We start from the raw sequence: 13,771 nt of genomic DNA on the forward strand, positions 1-13,771 counted from the left end.
GTTTATGTATAATTAGTCTGTTTCTTCCTTTGTAATTAAGGTACATGCCAACACCCAGCTTTGTTATAGAAATAATACACATCCTCAAAAAGTCATAAGAAAACTTAAAATATTTTATTGAAGTAATCTAGAAAATTTGAGGACTGATACATCTTTGGTATTTATAAATGTAGTAATTTCTGTGGGTTATTCTATAGAGGGACTTACAGGAAATACAAACTGAAATGTTCTAGCACCTTTTAATATAAATAGAAATGAAGTAATGCAGAGGTAAAAAATATTTTAAGTCTTAGAACTTTTGTTGGGAAACTATAAATAAGTTGGTTTTTTCCCATCAGTTCTGCATAGCCTTCTCTATGTCAAATTTATGATGTTTAGGGTTTTATTTTTATACTGGTCATTTGTGCTTTAATTTCTTGGCCAAAAAGAACTCATATAGGGTCTTGACATTTTTCTAATTGGTTCTTAGTTGAACGAATTTGACCTTTTTAAATATGACATAAATGTTTATAAAAAGTTGCTTTAATAAGCAACAATTAAAATTCTATTACCTCTTTTAAACTTGCAATAATTTTTGTTTTTAAAAATACAGTAGTAAAGATTGAGGTATAAACTTTTCACAAAATATACTTAGTCTTTTTGCACTGAAAATGTCCATTTTGTATGTCCCAGAACTTTTAATGGCCAATTCCTTTTTCACTTTCTTCACCTTTGTTTGCAGTAAATGTTCTTTAGGGTCCAGAATCTGATTGTAAACTCAAGTCCTTTAGGATGCTATATTTATTTTCTTCCTGTAAGGGAAAGTGGGAGAGGACAGTGCGTGAGTATTTTTTATAACTGAGTTGCAACGTAAGTCTTTTTAAAGAAGAAATATCCTAATAGGCTGACCTGTTTTGTGTATAGTTTAGCTAGATAGACTTAAGGTAGTAAAAACTGGTCACCCCATGGGTTGGCCATTAACTTTTCCAACTCAAAGTGGCTCTCACTGGTGGCAGTGTCAGAGGCAGCAGCCAGAATCAGGACCAAGGGAATCAGTTACCAGATCTGTCCTCCCCTCCCCTGCTAATCCAAAGGAGCAGCCTGAACATGTTGTTTACCTGCTGGGCAGTAGGGGTAGACTGCAGTTATCCCATAGAGATGAGATCGCTGTTCTGGGAGATACTCATCAGTGAACTGGCCACTGTCTCTACTGACTGATATAATACCATCCCTGGGAACAGAAAGGAAACATGAAGTCATAAATTTCAAAATAGAAAAATCTCTACAGCCTTTTAGAATACCTATTTTAAATTAATATAACAAAATGAGTTTTGACTCATTTAGATTCAGAAGGTTTGTAGCAGTGGTTCTCAAAGTGGTCCTCAGACCAGCATCATCTGGGAACTTGGTAGAAATGCGAATTCTTGGGCCCTCCTTCATACTTAATCAAATTCTGGGATATAAGACCCAGTAATATGTTTTAATTAGAGGGCCTGGTGCACAAAATTTGTGCACACGGAGGGGGGGCGGTGTCCCTCAGCGCAGCCTGTGCCCTCTCACAGTCTAGGAGCCCTCGGGGGATGTCCGACTGACGGCTTAGGTCCTCTGCGCTTGCCAGCTGTGAGCCTGGCTTCTGAGTGGCACTCCTCCTGTGGGAGTGCACTGACCACCAGGGGGCAGCTCCTGCGTTGATTGTCCCCTGGTGGTCAGTGCGCATCATAGTGATAGTCATTCTGCCGTTCCGTCAATATGCATATTAGCCTTTTATTATATAGGATAAGCCCTCAGAATGACTGATCCACACTGAAGTTTGAAGACCACTAACTGGGTGTTAGAATCATGAAGATCTGTTAAAATACTGATACCTGGGCCCATGCAAGATGAATTAAATCAAAATTACAGGGTTGAGGATAGACACTATAGGAGTGGGCAAAGTAGGTCTGTGACATTCTTTTGAATTAAAACTATAATAATCATAACTCTCATGTTTTTCCACACAAACAGCTGTAAACCTACTTTTACCAACCTTGTATATATTTTTTTAATGTTCCCCAATTCCTCCTTGGAGAACTGATAGACAACTAGTAAGTCCACAGTGTCATTTTAAATCATATAACTAATATACTTCATGGTGCCACTTAAGCCAGTAATAACTCTGAAGATCATATTTAGATTAAAGCACTTCCTTTTTGGATAGTTACTACTTAATAGTTCTGCCACTTTTAAGCCACATGTGAGCATTACCATTAAATTTCTGGGTAATGTTTAAAAGATGCTATCTACTAATAAAGATAACAAAATGAAAACGTCAGTAGAGGACTTAATTACTGAAGTCACTAGCTAACATTGGGCGAAACAAGCGATGTATCCCCCAGAACAGTTTGCATTTTCAGGCTCTTGCAGAATGTGTCAGGCTCACCTCCTCCAGTCCGTGTGGTAGAAGTGATCTGCATAGCTAACAATGCTGAAGGGGTAGTTGAGGTTGTTTTGAATGACATGCCGTCCAGTTCCATCAGGCAGTGTACACTCCAGTTTTTTGGTTCCTTTGAAAACGAAGAGGAAAAAAGATACTTTCACGCCATGGGGGAGAGGAGAGGGAATCTTGCCAAAAATAATATTGGCTGATAGATTCCATCTTAAAGAAAGGTAGAATAAGCTATTTTGCCGAAACCGGTTTGGCTCAGTGGATAGAGCATCGGCCTGCGGACTGAAAGGTCCCAGGTTCGATTCCGGTCAAGGGCATGTACCTGGGTTGCGGGCATATCCCCAGTGGGAGATGTGCAGGAGGCAGCTGATCGATGTTTCTCTCTCATCGATGTTTCTAACTATCTCTCTCCCTTCCTCTCTGTAAAAAAATCAATAAAATATATTAAAAAAAAAAAGAAAGTAAAAAGAAATAGCTATTTTATTCCCATTGCAGTGATACAAATTAAAACCTAAAATTTTCTGTTCTATTACCAGCCTTTAATTTTTTCTTTTTTTTTCCAGTCTTTAAATTGTTAATAACATTGCAGTTTTTAATAGAGTTTAAACTCTTAATCCTTTCTTGGAAGAAAGGATTGCTTTTACAGAAATTTAGCCAGGTTTCTCCCAAAGTAGGGCATTAGAGAGAAGCTTTTTTATAATTAATTTCAAGTGTAAACATAACATTTGGATAAATATTTGCACTTTGTAAGTAATGTATAATAGCCAAGATTGCCTTTTAACTAGTTTCTAGGTAGAAATAAAAAGTAACTAAAGGGGCAACATGACTTCTATTTTTCAATTTAAAGGAATCTAATTGTGAAAATTTTGCCATAGCTAAACAAGTTAAAAATTTCCAAGTTTCACATTTCTTATGGGACCTGGATTTAAATTTCAAATACTTTAAAAAATGTTAACTGTTGTTTGGACAACTGGGTTATAATAGTGACCTATGTGCATTATAGTCCCCTTTTTTAGATGATAAATTCTTTAGGAACGGCCGTTTTCATGTTCTGTGGTATATAGACATACTGCATCCTTTCAGTAGTGAAATCACACAACAGAGAACGTTAGCCTGGCTATCGGCAATCTGAACTTGTTACTGAAGTGAAGCTGCCATACTGCTTTTTAAGAATGTCCTCAGCATAATGGCATACTGACTGCTAGACAGATACTTAGAAATTTATAACACGGGCCAAAGGAAAAACCACCTATCACCTCTTGTTCATTTATCTAAATCGGTCAATTCTAACAGTGGGTAATATTTCTTTTTAACTTTGAAAGCATGCCAAGTATTCATGTGGGGAAATGGCACACAATACAAAAATGAGGGACATAGTAGTACTCCTGAAACTTAACTGCCGAATTTATATTCACACACCCTAAAACCCTAGGAAGTTCATTGTAAGCATCATTACAAAATGTCCTTTGAAAGTTTACATACCAAAGGAATAGATTCTATGTGCTGTACTGTTACAAATTTAAGCCAAAAGATGGGATTTTGTTTATAAAATCTGATCAAGGGCAGGCACCACTGTAATGAAGCATTCTGTATCTGCATCCCATCAGTAGTATTACCTGCATCTGCCCAGCAGAGCAGTTTGGACACGGGGTCAAAGGTTAAACCATTGGGTAGTCCAAGGTCATTATTCACCAGAATTCTTCTGTTTTCTCCATATAAAGATGACGTTTCAATTTTAGGAGCATCTCGATTCCAGTCTGTCCAGTACAAGTTGCTGTGGATAAATTGAGTAGAAAAAGCACCCTGAGTGTGTACAAGTCAAACTTCAGAACCTTCTTTGAGGCTTTTCACTAAGTATTTCTGAGTCAGAAACAATGTTTTCTTCACTTATTGAGGATTTTCTCTGGAACTTCATTTGGTAGAAGCCCCATTAAATATGGCAAGAGCTTCTCAAGATACAGCAATCCTCCCTGGTTCTAACAAGTACTGAAACACTGACCAAGTTATATGTCCCAGTGATGACCTTAGCATTTATGGACAGGGAACATTTTCTTCTTCATTTTGCTACAATGGAAGAGGTCTGAGAAATAAAATGCCAGGCGTGAGTTTTGGTTACCATTTAATGTGCATAAACCCTACTGTGGTTTTAACACTGACTTCTGTGTTGCTGAAGGAGACCCACTTCATTCTAGTTTAAGTATTGACCTCTGGCCCTACCTGATCATCTGATAAAAAGTAGAACAGTTCCTGACACCTAGTAGCTCCTCAATAAATACTGTTAAATTAACACATTTGGGCTTTTCTTTCTGCTTTTGTTCTGACTCCCACCACATTTAAATCCAAGGACTTCAAATCAGGATCTATAGGTAATGGAGAATTAGGGAGGCCCAGCTGACCCTCGGATAGGATCCACAGTGATGGCTCGGGGATTCACCAGGTCCGTGTGGAAGAGAGCCTTGCGCTCAGAGCCGTCCAGCGTGGCCCTCTCTATCCTATCCAGGCCACTGTCTGTCCAGTACATCGTTCTGTGAAAGTGGTCAATGGCAAGGCCTTCAGGGCTTATCAGATCTGGAAATAAAAAAAAGGTAGGACTGGAGCAGGTGAACCTGCAACAGATTTATGTTTGAACAAGAACAACAAAGTCCTGAGAGTCCCTTAAGTTGGAAGAACTGGGTTACACAAACTAATTGCTAAAATTCTGTGGCACACCCAAAATATGATTTTTGCTGAATTGACAAAAAAAAAAAGGTATCATTTTGATTAATTCACACCAGAGGGCTGCTGTTGTGTTGGCTGATACCATTTTTTCATTTGACAATCTAAGGGAAGAGAGGTCAGTGCCCCTGACTAAATAGTCAGGTATTGCATGTTTTAAAAACTGCAGCACACCAGTTGAAAATCGCTGGTCTAGACCAGCGGTTCTCAACCTGTGGGTCGCGACCCTTTGGGGGTTGAACGACCCTTTCACAGGGGTCGCCTAAGACCATCGGAAAACACATATATAATTGCATATTGTTTTTGTGATTAATCACTATGCTTTAATTATGTTCAATTTGTAATTGGGGGTTACCACAACATGAGGAACTGTATTAAAGGGTCACAGCATTAGGAAGGTTGAGAGCCACTGGTCTATGAACAGACCTAGCAGCCTGAATGCACCAGGCAGCCACAGAGCTGGTGTCCCAGGCAGCATCAGTGTGGCCTCACCCTGAATCCTTAACTGTGAGCCTTTCCTCTGGGAGCCCAACTTCTCAATAGAAAGGGCCCACAGCAAGAATCACTTTCTTATTCCTTATGTATGAACATGTTTGTTTATAAAGAGGATGTTGTCCAGCACACAAGTGACTTGCATAGAACTTAGTTTCCCCTGTTGGGTTAAAATAGAGGGGAGACTTTGGGATAAACAGGCAAAAATAACTTGGCCTTCCAAGGAATCAAATGAAATGGGAAGTGTCTTCTGGGTGAAGCTGCTGACCTGAATTAATGATTGTCTCAGGCTCTGCTCCCGGTTCCAGACTGACACGGCTAATTGTCCGCGCAGCGACATCCGTCCAGTACACCATCCTCTCCCGGCAGTCATAGTCAATTCCCACAATTATGGAGCCCTGTGTGGGCCAGAACACAGAATTGGAAGAATTATGACTCCTTGCATTTCCCCTGAGTTCATGCTCAGCTGCCTCACACATGCATGTCTGCAGTGAACAACCCTGCACAGTACAGGTAGCCAAGCTCAGTGGTTAGACATGTAGGCTCTGCAGGCCGACTTCTTGAGGTCAAAGCCAAGCTTGGCCACTTACTTAGCTGTGCGATTCTGGTACTTAAGCTTTCTGTGTCCTGGTTTCCTGATTTCCAAAACGAAGGCAACAGTACCTATACTTCATATGGCTGCTATAAAAATACCATAAATTCTTGTGAAGTGTCCTAATCAGAAATGAATATGCAGTAAGCTCTCAATACTCACTATAATTGTTGGCAGTAAAAGCAAAAGTGCCTGCATGAAAAAAATTAGCCCATTCAGTGATTGAAGGACAGATGTTAGTCTCAGCAAAGTAAGGTCTTAATACTTTAACGGACAAAAACAGTGACACCTTTCAAATGTTATCAGCACTTTTTGAACAAGCTTTCTAAAATTTGCTAACAAATAAAATCTATGCTCCCCTCCCCTGTGATATGAGCTCTTTCCCCTAGCCCAGATGCTGTCACCCTCAACTCTGTCTCTCGTTGCAAAGCAATTCTTTGGTTGTACTCTTGGGTAAAAGAAAGTCTACAGTTAGACGGGTTAAGGAACTGGGGAATGGTCGTCACTCAACTTCTGGCTAGGGAGGTTTCGTCTACCTTATTGCTAAATAAACTGCAAAGTCTTATAAAATGCTGCGTCAGTGATACTCCTTTCCAAAAGTCTGCACAGTACTTGCTTCGTTTGATTTCCAACCCAGATTCCTGCTTTGAGAAGCCCAGCCGCATGTGCAAAGCCAACATCTAGGGGCCATCTGGCTGTCCCTGAGGCCACGCCAGCTCCTGCTTGCCTAACAAGCCTGGGGCTGGCATGACTTATGGCCTCTGGCAGAGGAGTCAGCATGAGAACCACTACACAAGCAGGATTTGGCTCCTGTGGAAAAGGGAACCGTTTATATGGGGAGGAGGGTCTGAAGGTCAAATACAGTTTTACTTGAAAATTAAAAAGTCGTGTCTCAGGGAAGAGTACACATTCACATGGGCTTCCATTAGCCCAGGGAATCATGGGATTCCTTAACCCATGTAATGACTTCAAAGTTATTTGGAGAAAAAAGTCGCCGTTTCAGTAAATTTCCCCAAGGTGTGCTTATAACCCGTGTTCCATTTCTGTTTCAGTTCCACCACCACCCTGTCCTCATCAGAGACAAATTCAGAAATGCAGAGAAGCCATGTGACATGGCTAGAATAGATGGTTACTTGTGATAACTTCTGAGTTTCTACCTCTTCTAGAGAAACTTTTATAAAAAAAGAGTATGCTTAGTGTTTGCCAAGAAAACACACAAAAACTCTAAAAGGAAGAAAAAAACCCATCTTTTTCTAAACACTGGCTGCTTCTAAACTTCGGAACCAGATACGGGGTTCATCAACAGAAGTAAACACGGATACTGTACTGTTATATAAGCAAGTACCTGGAGCGTGAAGCTTAGAAATGGAATCAGACCATTTTCCACTACAAGTGGCCCTGCCTTTCTGTGACCTCCCTTTTCTTCTCCATTTGCGAGAAGAGTCCCTCGTCCGAAATGGAGTGCCTTACCACAGGGAGTGCTGGCTCAGGAAGCGGCAAGCATCCCCGAGGGAGAGCTGGCCACTCCTTTTCCAGCATCACTCTCTCCCCAACTCATCTAGAAGGAGCCAGAGAAGATGAGAAAAGAACCAAAATGGGAGGGGAAAGGGCAGTAAGTTGAGGCAGTCATTAATGGATTTCCACTAGGGATTCTCATCTGACCCCCAAAATCACACCCTGTCGTGATTTCTAGATCTCTGGAAATGTGGGGGGCATTGAAAGCACCCTGGGGCCTGGGGTTAAGAGTCAGTTTTCCCTTGGCTCACCATACTGCCTCACAACCCTGGAATGCCCTTTCCACACTTCGGAAACCCCATGAACCAACGAGGCGGCAGCCTTGGTCAGACGTGACCTAGCAACAGGGAGCCCCACTTCCGGTGGTGCTGGTGTCAGACCCATGAAGACAGACTGCAGCTCAGAAATCCTCCACAACCTCCCTCCATCTCGGGCCCCTCCCCAGATCTGAACCCCCACGCAGCTCCGTCCCACGCGAGAAATCCTCTTTACATGCAGCGACAGCAGGGTCCTGGCCGTGTCCTTCTGAAGCCTAGTACCACTGAGGGGCAAGTAGCCAATCTGCTGGCCTTGGGCATAGAGCAGGAAGGTGCCCACGGACGGAGGAATCACATCAGGCCGAGGCGTGGGCCGGACCAAGGGTGGGGCAACCGTGGGTATACCTGCCGTGGGAAAGACAGTGAGCGGAGAGAAAGGGAAACAAGGGTGGGCGGGGAGAGAGAACAGTTACTTTCCCATAGACCAGAGCCTCCAAAAACATCAAAAGTTCTTAAACCTAGACAGATGTGCTCCAGATGTTCCTTTAAAGAAATTCTAATTTCTAGGGTTTTTTTTTTCAAGGATCAATTATGTAAATCACTGCCAATTACTAGGGAGGAAGACAACAACACATCTCCCTCAGAACAAAGCAGTTTTTTTTCTTCTTTTTAAGGGAAAGAAACCAGAGCCAGAGTTGTGTCAGCTTCTCTTTGGGGCCCCCGGGGTGACACGCGTCCCCTTTCACCCTGGGCTGGGGAAGGGGAGTAACGGCGTGCTGAGCTGAGTTCCAGATGTTCTAGTTACAGAAACGGCTAATGACAAAATCAAACATTAAGTCCAAATTGGGATCTCGGGGGGATCAGATTATAAATCAGCACCACACAGGAGTGACTTGTCTCATTGGATCTGTTAACCCCTTGTTTGCCCACCTTCCTACATAGCCTCCCAACAGAGAAACCTCAGGCCGCTGAGGTGAGTGAGGGCTGCCCCGGGTGCTTACATGCAGGGGTGGAGCCTGGCTGGGAGCGGGTGCCCTGCACCTCTCTGCCGTCTCTGTCCACACACCAGCAGAAGTCACTCTTCCCGTGGCACTGCATGGGGGTGAAGTGGCCCAGGTCGTCGCACTGCGGCACGTACTGGTCGTCCCTGGGCGCGCCACCGTAGTGCTCCAGCAGGTTTGCCCTCCAGCGCTCACACATGGTCTGGGGCCTCTGGGTGGGCGCTGAGCAGATGGGACAAAAAAGCCTTTGATTGTAAGCCAAGGATAGAGTGCAGCCTGGCCGCCTGGCCTCCCTCCTCCTCACGTGCATTAGCGAGCCTCAGCCAAGTCCCTGAACACGGAACCAGAGCAGTCAAGTGCTCTAAGAAGTCCTCCACAGGAACCAGGAGAATGGGGTCCTCTGGATGCTCCCATCTTCCCAGGCCAGGAGGATCTGCCATCAAGGCCCCACCACGTCAGGAAAGAACAGGTTAAGATCAGGTGCAGGGCTCACTCAGCCCGGGAAGGGGGCGAGCTCACTGTGGACAGGAGAGGCCCAGGGCCTCTGCTAACAACACTGTGGGGCGTAGTGGCCTACATGACGCTTAAAGCAGTCTTTGCTTCTTTCCCACTTGCTTCAAACTCTAGGACTTGCATCTGAGAGGGTTATCTTCAGGCTGGCTGGCTAGTGCTTGTCTTAGAAAGCATTCCTGAATGTCCACCTATGCGGCCCTCAGTACCTGTCCACTGGAGGACTACGCTGGTGAAAGCACAACTTACCGTAATTGGTATATGAGAGCGCAGAGAGGTAGCGACACTCCAGTTCCTGGAAGTCGTCTGGCCATGCTGTTCCTGGTATTATCTCAAAGCTGAAGTAGGCTTCACCTTCCCACCATGTTTCTCCAGCACCCTGCCCCTCTTCCCTCCCTCCCCGCTCACCACCATGCTTACACTCCACTAGCTTCTCTTGCAGAGCCGTTTCTCTACCCGCAATACCCCAGACTGCTTCCACAGGGCCGTCGTGGCCTGTCCCAAACACCAGTCCTCTGTCTGAGAGGGCTCTGTTACAGCCTATAGCACAGCCACCTGTGGGAGGATTGCTCAAAGGACCCAAAACAGAAAGTGCTGCTCCTTTTTTATCTCCTGCCACTCACAGCCCATAGTGTGCAGAAGAGACAGCCACGTGCCTACTTGGCACCGCCATTTGGATGTATCACAGAAATCTCAGAGGAGGACTAACAAAATCTGGGCCCCTGGACTTCCCTTATGAGTAATTGCACCTCCACCTCTCCATTGCTCAAGTCCCACCATCCTGGACTCCTTTCTCTCGCTCACATATGTCAAGAAATATCAGCTGTACCTTCACAATACATTCAGAATATCTTCACATCTTCCCACATCCACCCCCCTTACCCTGTGCCACAGCTGTTTTCCCTGCTTCTCCCCTCCTTCTTACCCCTCAGTGTAAACTCAACCCGGACTCAGAAAGAGTCCCTTTAAAACCGTCATTTCAAGCCCTGGCTGGTTTGGCTCAGTGGATAGAGCATCAACCTGTGGACTGAAGGGTCTCAGGTTCGATTCCAGTCAAGGGTACATACCCAGGTTGCACGCTTGATCCCCAGTAGGGGACATGCAGGAGGCAGCCAATCAATGATTCTCTCTCATCATTGATGTTTATATCTCTCCCTTCTCCCTTCCTCTCTAAAATCAATAAAGATATATTTAAAAAAAAACCAAACAAGTCATTTCATGCCATTCCTTTGATCAAAATCTCCAACGTCTTCAAAGAACAAGCTGGAAACACTATAGTTGGGCTCTAACACCTATAATTTTTCTAGGAAAGCAGGAAGATGGGGAATAAAATCGGGGCTCAAACCCAACAGGCTCAACTATAAGACTCACCATCGCTCATGACCCACGGAAGCACAGCTCTTGTTAAGACCTCATGCAGAAGGAAAAACTGATTTCCTCACCCAGATGTGTCTCAATGAACCCAGAGAGGGACGTGCTGCTTTCTCAAACGCCTGCCCTCCATCCCTGGAGAAATTCCCAACACCACCACTGGTCCACATTCCAAACCCAGAGGACCCATTCTTGGTTCAGGGACCACCCAGTGAGGAATGTCTTTGTTTGGAATGAGGACACACAGCACAGTCAGCTTCTGGGAAATGGCACCACACCTCCCTCACACGTGGGCATCCCTCTCATGCCTGACTATATGAAGCTCCTTCTCAATCTGACCGTGGCTTTATTTTCCTTCTGTTTCTGGTTGGCAAGGTTTTAAATATTTTGAAATTGTGGGCAGAAACTGTTCTCTCCCCCTTCAAGCTGACCCCATATGTAGATGAGACCAGTCAGAAATGGCAGCCAAGAGGGAAGTCTGGGCCACAGGGAAGAGTGCCCAAAAGAACATGCCTCTCTTAGTGATGAACTGCCCATTCTCTCGGCTCCCTTTTGAATCACTGTCCTTAACACATGCTTGTCTTCGTAAATGCAACAGAATTCTGAACCATTCCCCCAAGGAACCTCCCAACATCTGATTCCTTCAAATCCCAGCGGGAGTTAGAACCAAGACTTCTTAAACAGTAGGCATGAGTGAAACGGGATTTCTCTGTATTCTTTTTTTTGGGGGGGGGGAGGCAGTATGGGGGGAGGAGGCTGCAAAATCTTTTCCTAAAAATAGGAACTAGGAGTGTCACTGTGGAAACAACTAGATCAGCGGTCGCCAACTGGTGGTCCATGGACCACTGGCGGTCCGTGAGGTCCGAAAGGTTGGCGACCGCTGAGCTAGATGAAGCGTTACCCATTTTTACCTAGATGAATCACTAATGTCCTGGCCATAATAATTAATATTTTAAAAGGATCAAAGCTGGTAGTAATTCTCTAGTTCTTCATATTCACATACATTAAAAGCCAAGACTAGTATTTATAGAAACATTTTCAACACTAAGAATGGATCTTTGAATATAGCAAGCACATTGATAGAGGAATTACTTTGGCTGAAACAGTATCACACCAAATTCTACGTTCTTCACAATCAAGTTCTTCTGTTTTTAAAAAATAAAGTTCTTCCCATCTCTGAACAGTTCCGCAAGGAGCAGAAACCTGCCTGGGCAACCTGTGGTTGGCGTAAACTGTGAGCGCTTGATAACCATTCCCCATCTGGATGGGGAGTGACGATGAAAACAGACATGTTTATCATCAGCATCTCAGATCACAGGGGCTAATAATACAGGTTCCTGCTTCTCTTTTGAAGGCAGCTGGGCCAATGGTGACGTCCCCATGGACATGTTGGGCTGGCTAGAGGGGGCTGGGGTTATTTGCTCAGAGCAAACTAGCTGGATCCACCCACAAATGACATACTTATGTTTCCTAATGCTATTAAAACAGCCTTCCGGCAGTTTCCTGTAACTCAGAAGGCCAAGTGAAGAGACAGTTATATGGGAAAGGCAATTTTTCTTTTGGACAAAAACCTGGTCTGGCAAGACCCTCTGGGTCTGACATCTCTAAGCTGCCCTAACAGGTCTAGGGCAGTGGCCTCAGCCTGACCTACACACTCAATCTCAATCGTGGGTAGAACCCATTCTCTCCCTTCAAGCTGACCCCATCATGCAGGCGAGTTTTGTATTAGACGAGAGTCAGGAGGCTGGAGTACAATGCATGTCGGGATCACATATATCGTGTGTGCATGTCTCTATGCCCCTGTAATGTGACTGTGCATGTAGCTGAGTGCATATCACTCGAGAGTTCCTAGAAGGAAGGAGGATGGTGTCATAAAGGATGGTCATCAGCCCTGAATCTGCGTGGTCTGGGCAGGGATTATAATCTACCCACAGCCAGTGCCATTCTGCTCCCCAAGCCCCAGGCCTAACGAGGCACAAGTTTTCCTTCTGGATTGGCTCACCTGGGGGTCCGCAGTGAGGTGGGTTAGAGCCGGGTGGCGTCCGGGTACCAGGGACTTCATGACCGTCGGGGTTCACGCACCAGCAGAAGCCGGTGCTGCCGTGGCACTGCAGTGGCAGGAAGTGGCCCTGCTCGTCGCACTGGGGGATGTGGATCCTGACGCCTGGGTAGAGGTGCTGAGCCTGGGCGGCGCGCTGCTGACGCTCACAGGTTTTCAGTCCTGAGGTGGAGTCTTCAGGGCGGGGTTAGAGGAGACACAAGGAGGAGGAGGAGGAGGAATAAAAGGCATTGCTACCCACCTGCTTTTATGAGCCAACCTCAAGGTCTCCTGTCGGAGGCTTTTTCTTCCATAGTTGGAAGGCAGCATAATGTGGGAAAATGAGCAAGTTACTGGGAATTTGGAGTCCTGGATTCTTATTTTAGCTCTGCCACTAACTACCCAACACCTCCCTAATTCTCGCAGTCCGCCCTGTAAGTGCCTAGGCTGACTTTACTGTGAAGCGGCCCCGCCCATCCGCCTCTGGCTCCTGTTGCTGTCTGGATCAAATGAAGAGCAGCCATGGCTTTGGTCCAAACATCCCAGCGGCTCAGGAGGAAACAGTTCGGTTTGTCCCCTGAGTCCAGAGTTTAAGTCTGAGGAGCCCTAGGTCAACAGCTGTCACTAGACTGCCCCTCGGGCCAAGTCCCAGAGCAGTCATAGGGGAGGCTGCACCCAGCTCACCAGAGCACAGTACTCCTGCTTAGTAACCTGAGTCTCAATACTTCTAACTCGCACTTATCAAGGCAAAGCAGGTCATTAGGGCCGTTAACCAGAACTGCTCACAGGTAGGACAATGGATGGGCCACACCCCAAGCCTCCCAGAATGCGAATAGCTGTGAACAGCAAACCAAGCCCTGGTGGTAACTGGGAAAT

The 13,771-nt window shown here is 45.1% G+C and overlaps 1 protein-coding gene across 7 annotated transcripts in view; it reads right to left on the reverse strand.

The window, feature by feature from the left end:
- Positions 1 to 92: 92 nt before the first annotated feature.
- NID2 (nidogen 2) overlaps positions 93 to 13,771 on the reverse strand; it is a 63,278-nt gene continuing 49,599 nt past the window's right edge. The window contains exons 13-21 of one of the 7 annotated variants that reach the window (XM_036306897.1): positions 12,860 to 13,090; positions 8,977 to 9,198; positions 8,211 to 8,380; positions 5,880 to 6,009; positions 4,801 to 4,972; positions 4,097 to 4,178; positions 2,399 to 2,522; positions 1,098 to 1,210; positions 93 to 791 (exon numbers count right to left, since the gene is read on the reverse strand). In XM_036306897.1, the coding sequence (XP_036162790.1) occupies positions 1,125 to 1,210; positions 2,399 to 2,522; positions 4,097 to 4,178; positions 4,801 to 4,972; positions 5,880 to 6,009; positions 8,211 to 8,380; positions 8,977 to 9,198; positions 12,860 to 13,090 (1,217 nt within the window). In that variant the 3' untranslated portion in view covers positions 93 to 791; positions 1,098 to 1,124. Of the gene's footprint in view, positions 792 to 1,097; positions 1,211 to 2,398; positions 2,523 to 4,019; positions 4,179 to 4,800; positions 4,973 to 5,879; positions 6,010 to 8,210; positions 8,381 to 8,976; positions 9,199 to 12,859; positions 13,091 to 13,771 lie in introns of those variants that run through there. The other 6 variants (XM_036306878.1, XM_036306906.1, XM_036306887.1 and 3 more) reach the window with 6 other exon arrangements.

The sequence above is a fragment of the Myotis myotis genome, unplaced genomic scaffold, assembly GCF_014108235.1.
Source record: "Myotis myotis isolate mMyoMyo1 unplaced genomic scaffold, mMyoMyo1.p scaffold_m19_p_1, whole genome shotgun sequence".
NCBI lineage: Eukaryota > Metazoa > Chordata > Mammalia > Chiroptera > Vespertilionidae > Myotis > Myotis myotis.